This window comes from Sturnus vulgaris, chromosome 7, assembly GCF_052056855.1.
Source record: "Sturnus vulgaris isolate bStuVul1 chromosome 7, bStuVul1.hap1, whole genome shotgun sequence".
Lineage (NCBI taxonomy): Eukaryota > Metazoa > Chordata > Aves > Passeriformes > Sturnidae > Sturnus > Sturnus vulgaris.
In genome coordinates this window covers 16244732-16259165 of record NC_142249.1, presented here as the reverse complement: position 1 = coordinate 16259165, position 14434 = coordinate 16244732, and the positions used below count along the sequence as shown (strand labels likewise).

At 37.8% G+C, this 14434-nt stretch overlaps 1 protein-coding gene across 6 annotated transcripts in view; it reads left to right on the top strand.

The window, feature by feature from the left end:
- Positions 1-14434, top strand: part of PARD3B (par-3 family cell polarity regulator beta) — a 398273-nt gene that overhangs the window by 165593 nt on the left and 218246 nt on the right. For 3 of the 6 annotated variants that reach the window (XM_088167897.1, XM_088167896.1, XM_088167894.1), the window contains exons 5-6: positions 3061-3155; positions 13117-13203. In XM_088167897.1, the coding sequence (XP_088024023.1) occupies positions 3061-3155; positions 13117-13203 (182 nt within the window). The remainder of the gene's footprint in view (positions 1-3060; positions 3156-13116; positions 13204-14434) is intronic. The other 3 variants (XM_088167895.1, XM_014880259.2, XM_088167898.1) reach the window with 2 other exon arrangements.

The following is a 14434-nucleotide window of genomic DNA, read 5'->3' as shown; positions in this document are numbered from 1 at the left end:
AGAAACTGACAATCAGTCTTTAAAAACTGAACAAGAGATTGAGCGTTTTTGTGTGTATTGGATCATTGTCTTTGACAGTGTCTTTAATTGTGCATTTTTGGTTTGCTGTTATTCTGCTTGTTTGTCAGGAGATGATCTGTTTAAATTTACTGTGCTTCTAATGAAATGTTCAAGTATGAAAGGAATTTGTCCATTTATAGTGATTGTTACGTGACTGGAGCTCTAATGTAATTCTCAGAGAGCTCTCTTATAATGTCAGTGTTGTGATTCATGTTTCCTTGATCAGTTAAGCCATTAAATATATCTGGCTTTGTGTTTATTGACTTGAGCATGTGATAATCTGCGATATGTGGGAGCACTACACTCCTGCAAATCTAAACAGGCAGTGGTGTGCAGGATGAGGGCTCTGACATTGAACTTTTTCTGAAATCCTTCAGCACACTTCTCTCCAGGCAGGAGAGGATAATTTTATTTTAGAAGTTTTTACCCTTAAATTTAAATTAGCACAACCCCCACACCACCACAAACAAACAAACATACCAACCTAGAAAAAAAAAAAAAAAACAAAACAAAAACAAGAGGAAAAAAAAAAGCAACCTGTAAGTGTTATGAACTCCAAACTTCATCTTGTAATTCCTCACGGAAGTTTTATCTTGTGGAAAGATTAAAATGTGGGCATGTATGACTGTCAGGTGCCTCACAAAGTTACCCTATTATTTTCTGGAACAGGAATGATCATGCCTTGAAACATCTGAGACATGTTTGAGTTTGAAGACCTCTTCCAAAGGTCTGATACCTCTAGTATCTATAATAATGCTGTTACCCAGCTTCAAGATGCTTTCTGCTGGTCTGGCCTTTAGCAGAAAAGAAAGCTGTTTGTTGCCATCTTTCTGTAAGGATCTTTCGCTTATCTTGGAATGTAACTGTGCTCTTTGCAATGTTGTGCTGTGCCACAAAGCAAATTGAAGTATGAGATTATAATTGTTGATCAAAATTTTTTCCTTTCTGGTATAAAAAAATCTGTGAATCAGTCAGCAGAAACAAGATACAAGATTGTGTTTTGAACATGATTGTTTATTATTTTTGGGAAATCTATTTCCCAAGAAGTGGGAGATAGGGGACAAGCATGGATGTAATCTCACCACTGCAAAAACAATAGTAACCAAAAGCCCAGGAACAGAGAAATAGCATAGCATATATAGCTTGTGTAGACTGCAAGGGACGCTTCAGATGGCAAAACATTTCTGAGGCATGAGTAGCATGTTCTCTGTCATGTACTGTGTTGCAGCCAGTGTCTGGGAGAAACGGGTCTAGTTAATCACAACCCTGAATCTGCTCATGGCATGACTGTATTTAACTTTCCATGAAGAAGAGCCTTTGTAGCACCAGTGTTTTCCGTGGTAGGCTAACAGAGGTTAGCTTTGTTGGGAGCATTGTTGTTAAAGGGTTTGTCTGCTTCCAGCATCTGCTGCTACCAAGACAATTTTTTTAAAAAGCTTTTGTCAAGATGGAGTTTTAACACAGGAAGGCTGTGTGTCCGATTTCTGTTGGTAATGCACTGCTTGAGGTTGAACTCTTGATTTACGAGATTAGTATGGAATTTACTTCATATAACAAGAATTGTTCCTTGACATGTGGTACCACTGTGAAAAGTGATTGGAAGAGATGGCACATACTCAATACATAGCTTTTAAAAGAGGTTCTTTATTAGTGACAGAAGTTCACTTTAAGTGAACTATATTGGTCTTGCAGTTGAAGCCAAGTCTGTTGGCTTCTGCTTTAATTAACTCACAAAGAGCATCACTACCAACATTACAGGTTCAAAAGCACCATGTGACCAAAACAGATCCAGCTTAGTTTATATCTCAAGCGTTTGCTTGCAAGGCTCTTTGTGATTTTGAAGCACAAAGCAACCTACACTTCCCCACAACTCTCTTGATACTTATAAACTAAAAATAAGTTCTACAAATCTTTGAGGGATTGGGAACACCAAACCTTTAAAGCCATCTTTTGAATAGAACCATCTTTTGAGAGAAGCTAGAACCTCTAATAACCAGTGTAGAACTATTATTTAAAATTAAATTACCTAAGTTGGCTTTGTTCTTTGAAATTAATTTATAGCATTGCTACCTTTTGCCGTGAGATAACTTAATATGGCAAGTGTATACACTGGAAAACTACCACTGCAACAACAAAAAAATAATTATTAACTTTAGCCTTTATCTAGTTAAGATCAGGCTCTGAATTGAATTCTCTTAGTGTGTTGACAGCTGAAGATTTATGTCTTCCAGCTCTATTCCTGTTGCAGAGTTGACAGAAGTGACCTCTCCAAAAAAGGTCTTTGTTACGGATTTTGCTCTGTTTACATTACTGCCATAAGGATTGGGATGAAGTACAGTATGTTAAAGCTAATACATCACCTGCTGACAGTGGTCTTATCTCATTGGTAACTATTTTCCTCTCCTAGTATGAAAAAAATGCAAACATTGAGTGCAAGGATCACAGAAAGAAAGCTAAATAATAGTTTTCAAGAGCTTTAGAATTGGTGTCTGGACTCTGTGTGCACTGTATTTTTGTGTCTGATTGTCCAAATGACTGCATAATTTCTTTTTCTGGGAAGCTGCTCTGAAAACATGTCTTTGCCAGATAAACACTGCCAAGGGATAGAGCAAAAAAAAAAATGCTGTTGGGTTTACTCAAGATCTGTGTGATCTTTTGGGAGAAAGATGGCAGCTCAGCATGGGAGAGAATGGCATGCAGGTTAGATAGGCAGAGAAGAAAGTAAAGCAGCACAACTTTACAACATTATGTAGTACAACATTAAGCTTCTCCAATGGAAGGGTGGTGAGACTGGCACGAGAGCAGGACTTTAGATACCCTCCAAATCTGTGTCACAGGTGCTCCATCCAGAATGAGTCTTTCAGTCCTCACTGTTAGTGAGATGGTGTTATTTTATGACTGACTTTCTCTTCCAAAAGCAGATTTAAAAACACAAACACAGCATTGTTCTATATGCATAATTATGTGCATAGTGTCAATATGTGCTTTGAAATCTCTCAGCAGGCTGCTTCCCAGGCATCCTTTCAGGATGGGGAGGTGAACCTCACTGGACCCACGGAGCTGCTGTTGACTCAGAGGGCCCGGCTCCCTAGCAGGTAGGAACATCTTCTTTTTGGTGCTAGCTCAAGTGTGATTTATCAATTTATACAAGACTGCCTTCTCCTTCCAGCTGCACCTCTGGTTCTGCATGGTGCTTCTCATCACCGTGATCTCTTGCTCCTCCCACCTTTCCCACCCTAAAATTGCATTTGATTCATATACCAGAGCACATATTTGAGTGTGACAGTCTCTTACCCTCGTTGATGAATATCAATGATTTTTTTTTTTTGGTGCTGTTTGTAGTACAAGGGTAAGGAGGAATTCTGGGTTTTAGTTTCTACTCAGTCCTGCAAGTGTTTCATGTCTTAAGATGTTCTTAAATCTTATATCTCAATAAATAACTATTTAACAGAACCATACAAGCCTAAAATTATCTCCTTTGGTTTAAGTGTCACCTCCAGTATTGAGTGTTAAGGTTATTACTTTGCTATATCCTGTAGTAGATTTTGTATCTGTGTTTATACACAGTGTAAACTATTGCTAATATTTGCAATATTTCTCTATGCATTCCTTCACTAGAGAAGTCAGGTGGAATAAATCCTTTTCTTCTCTTCATTTTTGACAAACAAGAGATGGCCTGTGCTGTTGTATGTCGGTGTGATCATGGTCACATTGATATTTTGGGAAATAACTTTTATTTTAACCGGTCTAAATTTTGAACAACACTTAGGTAAATATATAATCTATATTGGAAACCAGTGTAGTAAAACTTGAGTGCTGCATAGCCAAAACAAGAGGAGAGGAAGTTAGGTGTTCTCAAGAGGTTTAGTAATGAGCAATAATGGTTATTGCTCCTGAAATCAAAGGGAAAATTCTAAATGGCTGAAATGAAATTGAAAAATAATGACTTTGTAGATAACATTTGTTACACCAAATTATCAAGCCAGGGTGCCATAGTGTCAGAGTTGGTCAGATCCTCAGTGGTGGTGCTGAAGTGTTTTCATGCTGCTGTTTTTCTGTCTCATAATAAGCTTAAATTTGAGTTTTGGCTGGTGATTCAGGTCATGCTGAAGTCACCTTTTTGAGCATATAGAGGAATTCAGTGCTTTGTCCAGTATCTCGTTTGTTGCAGAACTCTTGAGATATATATAGCACACTGTATAATTAAATTAAGAAGTGTTACATGACAAACTTCTGTGTGACAGCTAAAATGTGAAAAATTAATCTGTTTCAATTTTAATGATGGCAGATAGTCATTTGCTATAATTCTGCAGCTTATAGTTGTTTGTCAAAACAGTGTAAGATAAAACTCATGAAATAAACAGTATCTGCATGCCTTAATCTTCAAGCATTTATCCTTGCAAACATCTGAGAAAAAACATTTCACCTACATGGGGTCTGGGAAAGAGGCATGCATATGTACCCCATGGGGAAGTTTGCAAGAGCAGGGACTTGAACATTACTGGTGGTCTGGGCCATGCCAGGATTTGTGGAGAAGGATCACCTTTCCTTTCACAGCATGTAAAAAATTTGTCTTTTCCTTACAAGGGAATTAATTTCTCAGTTTTTCTTGTTCTTTGAGTCATAATTGCAGTGATTTTATGGGCAATTTTATCATGTTGGTACAGTTGTGTTTTTCAACTCAGTCTGTCTGGGATTTTTCCTCCCTCTTGGAGGCCTCCTTGTCACCCAGTGCCTATGCCATCTTGTAATTCCTTCTCCTGCCTGCTGATACTGATACATATTTTTAGAATGGTCTCATCATGAAAAGGAACTGGAGTGCTTTTCCAGCTTTCCCTGCACCTGCCAGGCCTCTAAGTTACACGCCTGCTGATTAGTGTTCATCATGCAGGTATAGAACTTCGTTTAGTCACTAATGCATATTTTCTGTTCATGGAATGTTGCTAAAGACTTCTGCAGCTTGTTTCACCTGAGGTAATTATTATGCATCACCAAATATATGCAGTCATTTGTCTCTTGATCCGTTAATTTGTAATGGGGATTAATCAAGCTCTGTGCACGCTCTTCATATTTACTGTTTTCCTTATGCCTTTACTAGGGTGTTTTAGACTATCTAAGTCCTCTTATGAATTTTCTAAGAGCATATTATTGTTGATCGAGTTAATTCGTTGCTTGCATTTGGGATTCTTCAGAAGAAGGTTTTGATACTTGTTTGCTCTATAATTCTGTGGCTATTGGAAATATTGACAATGACAAAACGCCTTGTGATACTTTTCAGAGGTATTCAGTTTTCTGAAGTCGCCAGGTCTTCTCTGGCGTGTCATAAAGCACACAAGAATAAGCTTGGGTTTCTGTAGATCTCTTACAATTTTTGCTGAATTCTGCAAACTGTCTTGACATAGGAACATGGAAGGAAAAGTGATAAAGAGTATGGATTGAGACCTGTTTGATTGATGCCAGGGTATCAATGAAGTGTTGAGCAGTTAGGGAGCAGAGGGAAAGCTGGCCTGAACAGGGTGTTCCCAAGAATCTTTCTGTATTGGTAATAGCTTTTTCTTTCTTTGAGATGAATTGTCTTAATCTTGATTGAGATTGCGTTGTCTGAAAAATATTGGCCAAAACTAACCAAGCAAATGAAAATCAAAGCAAAATGGAGAGAAAGGAGCAGTTTTTTGTAGTCACAGTAGAGTAATTCTACCAAAATACACCTTGTCTGTGGTTCCTGTGTCCTGAGGAGATTTTAAAAAACACTGTTTTGTCTGCAAGAATTGAGATGGGTACTATGGGGAATTTTTCATCAAAATTGTGAATTATATTGGAGTATTTGTAAAATGTTCCACTTTCTTCAAGGAGTGAACATGAGAAAAATTCTGAACGCAGTGTTTTGTAAGGCAATGTTAGTTCTTAGCTCTATGAAATCCACAGGAATTTCAAAAGTCAAGGAATTTTATAGCAATGATTTGATTTTTATTTGGCTTTTTTTCTTGTAAGTCAAGTTTTTTAAACTGTTTTTCCAAAAGTGTTTTCATTAGGAGTAGAAGGTTTATAAAGGGAAATAATGAGTCACTAGAGACCATCTGTCTGTCTCAATTATCTTTATTTGATTGATTGTAAGTAAGGTTTTATTAATAAAATAATACTAAATTATAAAACTATTTTTTATACAAGCTGTAAAACAAGCAACTTAATATCTAATTTGTCTCCTTTCTGAAATAAAGTGTTACTCAAAATTCTGATTTATTCAGGTATTTTTCTTGTTGAATTTTAAAGTCATTAGGGCCGTGAGGGGCCACCACCAGGTCAATAACTTTTCATTTAAATAAGCCACATCAAGAGATGTTAATAAAGATAATATTTCAGCCTAATTGTGAGCTACTCCATGCTGTAGACAAAAGGCTATGGAAGAAAGAAAACTACTGCTGGCCCTGCTGCTTTCCCTGCTTTCCTTCCTGTCACTGAGTTTGCTGAGTTTTAAGGCCTATGATGCTTGAGCAAAACAGCAGCTCAGCACCTGAGAAAATGATCTGAGCCTTCTCATCAGAGCACCAACCTGTCTGAGGTCAGAGTGCCTTTCTAACTGCAGCCAGTAATGGGCATTTCAGAGGGAAGCAGAGAAAAAGAGTACCATGGTTAATATTTCATGACTGAGAAGCCTAGTCAGTTGAACTTTAAGATCCAGACTTGGATTGTTTTATATTCCTCACTCAAGCAGGAAAACTGTTTGATTTGAAGAAAGTCAGTTCACTGGTTTAAGTAGGTGAAATCTGTTGCACACGGAGTAAATGAGTGTGAGTGTGGAGGGGTTTTGGCTCCTCTGCTTAGAAGTTAATGGGAAGTTCCTTTGCCTGGATTCTCTTGAAACATTTCACTGCAGAAGTACTGGGAAACTTTTCAGGACTGTATCCCTTGGGAGTCTGAAAATTTTAATCTGACATTTTGAGAGTTGAACTCTACTATAGAAGAGACTTAAAACATTAGATCATTGGAATGTTTTTTAATTGAATAAATAATGACAATCCTCTTGTAAATTCTGAAGGTGGCTTTTTTGTTGTTTATTTCCAAGTAAAGATGATGTTCAGGGTAAAGGAAGCCAAGCTAATGCCATCAGTGTATAAAATTTTGTATTTCTCTGTGCCTTTTTTCATGTTCTGTACTAGGTCTGAAAGTTTTTCATAGTAAGAACAGGATCTTGATACTCTCTAGATGGTCAGGTAGATATTTGTCACAGCTTTTAGCACTGAATTCCTTAGCACACCATACATGGGAATACTGGTTGGAAAAGCTTGCTTTTCTCAGTAAAAATTACTGTTTAAGGAACAGTAAACACGAATCTGCTTGCAAGTGGATGTTTAGCTTAATAGCAGTGGATTAGTTGGAACGCAAAGGGTAATTTATGCATAGATAATTCATTACGTGTTTTCATTATGTTCGCTTTTGCTGTCTTCCCACTTCTTTTTAGCAGAGGTCAGGGTCAGTTCCTTGGTTTAAGCACTGTAGATACATAATTAAAGTGTAGCTGAAGCATTTTTTCCTTCTCTGTGTTTTCCTGTTTTAACCTACTGTGTCTTTCATTAGTCTAACAACAGAAAATTGGAACAATTTGATTTAAAGAAAAAAAGACACAAAACCCCAGTGCTTGCAGGCTGTCTGATTCCTCTCTAAAATTTCAGAGTTAATCTTTTGAGAACTAATTTTGCTGTGGAATAAAAGTCTAGGATAACTAGATTAATGCATTTTATTTAGGAGAAGGTGACTTGTGTCCTCGTCAAACCTGAAACTGGAAGATTGTGACATTATTTCATAGTAAATATTTGAACTTTGTGGATAGTTTGTTTAGTGTTGTGTAGAATGGAGCAGCTGCTGTGTTTCTGTCTCTCTTTCTGTCTCTGTCCTTTACTGTACCTGGAAAACTTATCCTTGCCTGCACAGTGAGTTGCTTTTTCATCTCCTTGTAGGGTGCTTTCTAGCCCTATTTAGATATAGTTCCAATTTTCATTCTTTGAGTGTGTTCACACTACATAACATCTTGAGTTCCAACTCCTTCTTCAGGGCTTTCAGGGCATTTTCATCAAAGGTTTGAGCACCTAGTTGAAAAGAGGGGAGGAAATATGCAGAAAAGGGATAGGAGGTGGCTGGGAAGTGTGCTGACAGGTTTAGTTTAGCTGACTACTCTGGAAGCCATCGCTGGATGGATGGGGACAAATACTTTATTATCATCAGTATCTGTATTGGTTTAGTATGTGAAAAAAGTACATGGCAGAGTCATCAACCTCTTTATTTGGATAAATCTGTGCATGCTTCCTCTTGAAAATGCCCTACAGGAAATTGACATCCCCTGTAGGCCTGTGCTCTCTACCAAATGTCAACACCTTTTGTCGATGGATGCTCTCTCTGCTGGAATGGCAGCATTGCAGGGCAAGAGGTATGGAACTGGAGGTACAAGTGAAGAACAAGCAAGGAGATAGAGCTTAATAACTGCATCTGTGAGCTCTCTACATCTGACTGGCATTTAATTTGGTTTTTACTTGGCTGTGGTCAATAAAAACACCACATAGCATGTTCAAAATATCAGCTGTGCTTTTCTGTTTGCAAGGGGAGGCATTGACATTCTGCACTAAGATTTTTTCAGATATGGCATCTTACTAATCTGTACCTTCTCCTAAAAATACTTGAGGAAAGTGTTGATACGACTAAAATTACAAAGGAAAGTGCCATTGGAATGGTAAATACTTGTGTTTACTCAAGCAGTAGGTTCTTGTGACATACACATAGTGACAAGGTTTGCCCAGTAACCCATGCAGTAATCGGCTTTTCTGAGGTACTGTCTTCACTGTGTTGCAAAACAATTAATCTGCTTTAGGCTGTGCCTACTGCATTCTCCAAGAGCAATCCTACCAAGCGTTTGTAGCTGGGGAAGGTCAAAGCACCTCAGTGCACTCGGTCTTGCTGCAGCAACGCACAACTTTTATTTCTGGAATGGGTTCCCTTTTAAGCATCTGTGTGCTCAGTGGTTGGGATCAGTTCTTCAGTGTTCTTAGGTAGTTTGCAGAGAAGCTTTCAGCTTTCAGATCTTTTCCCTTTATGTAACCACAAACTGCTAATTCTTGATACAGGTTTCAGGAGAGGGAGCTATAGTATTCCACAGCAAGGACACTGCAAATCTGAGGATCAGATCGATTTATGACTAAATATGACCACTAAATGTGCAGCACTCCATTTAAATTTTGCTTTCCGTGTTGCCAATGCTGTGCATACTCACTACTCACGTATGCACTTTATCTCTTTGCTGAACAGTACTTATCAACGTTTTTAATAATATGCATGGCATGCCTTGTTAACAAATGTGATAGACAGTAAAGAATCTGTCAGAAATCAATAATATCAAACAAAGAAGAATTTAAATAGTAGATGATGACAGCTTCTTCAGGTTAAGAATCAATAGCACAGCATTTTGGATCAGGTCACACTGGACAGGTCTTCTCCCCTGTGTGAGACCTGAGGTTCCTCCAGTGCAGCAAGGGGAAGGGAGATGCCAGCATGTATTGGAAGAAGCCTGAGTGCTGTGTTTCTGGTTGGGGTGAACCTTGCACTTTAGAGAAATTTCACTGACATAAAGGCTTTTTAAAAGTTCAGTCTTTTTTTACTGCTGTAAGAATGTATCTCTATGTATTCTATAGAGACTGGGTTCCAAGTTCAGCAAGGACAGGATTTCCTGAGGAATGAGCTCCATCTGCTCCTTTAAGAACAAGGAGGAGATATTCATAGTGCAGCCTACTGAGACATTCTCTGTGCATCCCTCACCAATGCTCCCAATCTCTCATCCCAGCTAGGAATTTTACTTCAGATCTTTTATACTGCCTTGATGGGCCAGATTTGTGTTTTCTTTTACTGCAAAGGGCACTTAAGATCTGTAAGGGAGATTTCAAAGAGCAGTAGGTCACGAGTAGGTTACTAACTTCTGGACTTTATTTTTTTCCTATTTGGGTGTTTGTTTTTAAAATGTGTAGAATATTGCAGAAAATCTATAGATTACATTCTCTATTGTCACAGCTATCAACCTGCATTAGACAGTAATTCTGCTTTCTCCTGCTCCCTTCTTTAATTTTTTTAACCTAGCTCTGTTAAACTGAAGAGTCCTAGCACCTGTGTGTCCCATGTGCCTTTGGAGTTTGGTAATTAGTATTCTTAGAGTTCATCCTATTTAGGATCTCACTCAACCATGCCCTGTTCCTGAATACTTCTCCAGTGCAGTATAAACTGTAAGCCGGTGTAAAATAGTACAGTGCTGAGTTCAGCTGTCCTTGTGGGGAGATTAAACTTGCCCAAAGAGGGACAGAACAAGTGAATGACACCAAATGCGTCTGTCTCTAATCTTTGAGGTTCTTAAACATATGAAAACAAATCACATCCCAGATGTTCTGGTTTTTAAATTTTTTAACTATCATGCTTTCATAGGTATAATATAAAAATAACATGTTCTCAAAGATCCATGAAAATTGGTGTGAAAGGCTCTTTTCTTCTCAGATGTAACTAAGACTCCTGTTTCTTTCACAGGAACAAGTCTATTTGGAGTCATGGATTTTTTATTAGAATTATAACTCCAAAGTTCTTAGTAGATGTATACAGAGTATGCTCTTATTCTGAACATTTAGTGCTCTAGAACATCCATAAATTTTACAATGTACCAAAAATTTTTAAGGTAATACATAGTGTCCATGTGTGCTATTTATTTTCACAAAGCTGCCTATTTTTCTTAGTGTGTAGCTTTCATGTTCAATTTAAAAAGAAGTTTGTATGTTTTCTTTGGCTTTCAGCCTACTTATAACTGTAAGTGCATTGATTTAATATGACAGCTCACCTGTCTGTCGTGATAGCCCTCAAAAAATTTCCTGCTCTGTTTTACAGTTGCTCAGGAAGACAACTCCTCCCTAGAGCACATAGGGTTATTTGGGGACAGCTATAACTTAAATTTTCCCTGTACAAATGAAAAGCCATTCACTACTTCTGATTATTTTCTGAATCTGAAGGGTTTGGCTGCTTAATTTACTTATGCGTTTTGATTTTGTAGAAGTTCAAAAGGCAATAAAAGTAGCCCTTTAATTATCTTTCTTTGTGTGTTAAGAGAATTGGAGGAAGTAGAAGATGGAACTGAAAGAAGAGTTAATTTCCTATGCATGCATTGTTGAGGGTTTTGGTAACCACCCTGATTAGCTTTTCTAGCCAGCTTCACTAGAAAAAAAATATATTTTAAAAATCTTACAGGAAGATTTTCTCAGGATTTCCCATTTGATTAATGAAGCAGGGGAATACAGGAAAGAAAAATCCATAAATGCCTGTTGATGGTGTCTGTGTTATAAATAAAGTAATATGTAAATCTGTTACATTAGGATCAGTGGTGGCTTGTTGTTTAGGGTCTTTCCATTTAATATCTAGAGAATATAAATTAATTACAGTGCCAGTGTTTTTGGAGGAATGGTTTACCAAAAAAAAAGCTCCCCCAAAACTCACTCTGTCTCCTAATTAAAAAAACCATAAAGTTTATAAACATATTTTCCAGTCTTATTCCATATTTAGCTAGTCAAGCTAAGAATTATTGTATTTAGGGCACATTGTCTCTCATTAATCATTGTGCAACCGGATAAAGGTTCATAACACCAAAACCATTCCTGTATTATTAGGAAGCAATGCCAACCTTGTCTAAGGTTGTTTACAGTAAGTGTGCTCCTTGGGAGAGGGCTTAGCTGTGCCATGTGGGTTCATGTTGTACCTAATGTGGTGTAGCTGTGCTGCCACTTCAAGGGTGGTCACAGATTCCTGATGGGTTTCAGTGTATTTTTAGTGATTCTTGCATCAAATTAAATGATCATAAGACCATGGGTCAGCAAAATCAGTCAGCTGGTACCAGAGGAAGTTGTCATACTGGGGAAAAATCATCTGAGGGAGGGAGGGCAGGGTGGTAGGAGAGATTTGGCTTGGTCATCTTATCTAGCAGATGTGTGCTCTCTACATCTGCTGCACAGGGAAAGATCAGGAGTGTCTTTCTCACTAGCAGCCTGCACTTGATCAGTTAGGCTGAGTCTTTAACTCAGGGCAGTATCTGCAGTGGCCGTTTGGTTCAGTTTCACGTGTTGTGCCCACGCTGTAGGACTGGCATGCACACACAGCTCACAACCAGGGTGTTCTGAATGGGTGTGCCCAGAAGCCCTCTGTGGCCACTGTCCCTGAGTGCTGGGGGTGTTCAGTACCATGGGAGGGAGTATTTTGGAAGACAGACACTATTATGGAGAGAAGGAACAAGGTCTACTGAAATACAGACATTGCTAATTTGTAAGGTTCTAGCCAGTTCAAGTACCTTCCTTTTCAAGTCATGGTCACCCAGAATAGAGTTAAGGTCACAGTAAGGCTGGCAGTTGAAAATAGTCAATAGGAAGTGAAACAGTGCATGCCATGAAACAGCATAAGTCTGTCAGAGATAATATAGAGGTTTTAATAATGGTGTTGGAGGAAGGAAACTTTTTGATAAAATGAGCTGAGTTGCACTACTGATCACAGTTTGTTGCGTGCTATGTTTGTCACAGAGGCTGTATGCAACTGAGGGAAGAAATCAGTATATTTAAATGTGATTTGACTTGAAAGTCTCAATGTCCTTTCTATGTGATCTTCATGTTTGTAATGTGGCCATATGGGAAAATTAAAGCAAATCACATGGAGCTTAAATTAAGAACATGTAAAATAACCTCCCCCCCTTTTTTTTTAATTATGAAGTCTCTCCTCATTTGAAAGCTTATTCTTTAATATTCTAATTAATTTACTTGAAGGTGAACTTAGGAAAATGTCTAGTATTTGATTTCTTTCCTTTTTAAAAAACACAAATGCTAATCTAAAACAATTAAATAATTTCATGGCTGCTTTAATTTTATTTTCTTATATTAGTGAGCTCTGAGTCAAATTTTTTTTTCTACTTTTTCTGCTATCTGATCAATCAGGAATTTGTTTTTCATATGGAGAATTCTCTGAATAAGCTTATGAGATGTGTGTCCCTGTGCTCTTTCTTAGTGAAATGACAAAAACAGTGGAGATTTCTGGGGAAGGTGGACCCTTGGGAATACATGTAGTGCCCTTTTTTTCATCCTTGAGTGGAAGGTAAGATATTTTCTGCATTGCTCAAGAAGTATATTAATGAAAGGATTTCAGTTGTGCTTGTCTTAAAATACCTACTGTTTACCAAAAGGAAAACAAAAATTCGTCTATGACGCTGTCTTCCATCACCAAAATACTTACTAGTCCAAATTCTGTATAAGGCAACCACAGAATAATTTAGATTGGAAAATACCTCAAAGATACTTGAGTCCAACTTTTGACCAATCTCCATCTTGTCAACTAGACCGTGGCACAAAGTGCCATGTCCAGTCACTTTCAGTCAATGCTAACATCTTGGTTCATATATGCCCTTTTAATTGTCTCTGGTTTTATTCTCTGAGTGGTAAACTGGACTCAGTAGTTTTGTGTGATGTTGGGTTGGTTTTGTTGTGCTGTTATGGGCTTGTTTGTTTGTGTTTGTTGTTTTGTTTTTCCTAATTGAATATCTCTGCATAGGCTCTCCCTTAGTGACATACCAGACAAAAAGAGTCAAAAGAATTGCTTGCCTGCTCATACCTCATATTTTTCAAGTCATCTTTCAGATTTGATTGCATAGCATTCATAAAATGTGCTCTATACCATGAACCTTTATTTGTCACAATACAATTACTTTAATTATAAATGATTTAACGAAGTCCGTCGAGATCACAAAAGCCTATTATAGCAGCGTGCTCATATTGATGTGCTGTAGTTAAGACTGCGTCAGCATTTTCATTATAGCTGTTTTCCAAGCTATGTAACTTGGATGTGTTAAAAAAAAAAAAAATCTAAGCTGAAATTTGACATACAGAGGCTTAGCCAGAGAGTTAATTTGACACTGGCAGCCGTGAATAAGAGATGGGAAATTGCCAGAGCCGTAAATGACACTACTTTATAGTAAAATGGCTGCCTGTTACACAAAGCCAATTATTGCAAAAGTAAAAATTGTCTAATTCTTAAATGTTTCTTTACTTGTCAGCTTTCATGTAGGACAGAGAAAGTGAAGGATTGAATTACCTTCAAAGGTATCTGTTTTCTTGGCAAAATCTGAATTTGTAAGTGGACACAGATTAATTCAGGTCGTTTTATTTACCAAAAGGGAAAATAGATGTCCATCTGCTGCCTGTAAAAACGGCATCGCTATCTCAAGAAAAAGGTTGGTCTTCGATGGCAACTGTCAGAGATCCGAGCTGTGTCCTTGGTTTGTGGGCTGCCTGTTTGTCTTGTGAGAGCCACTTTGTTACCCATTCTGAAC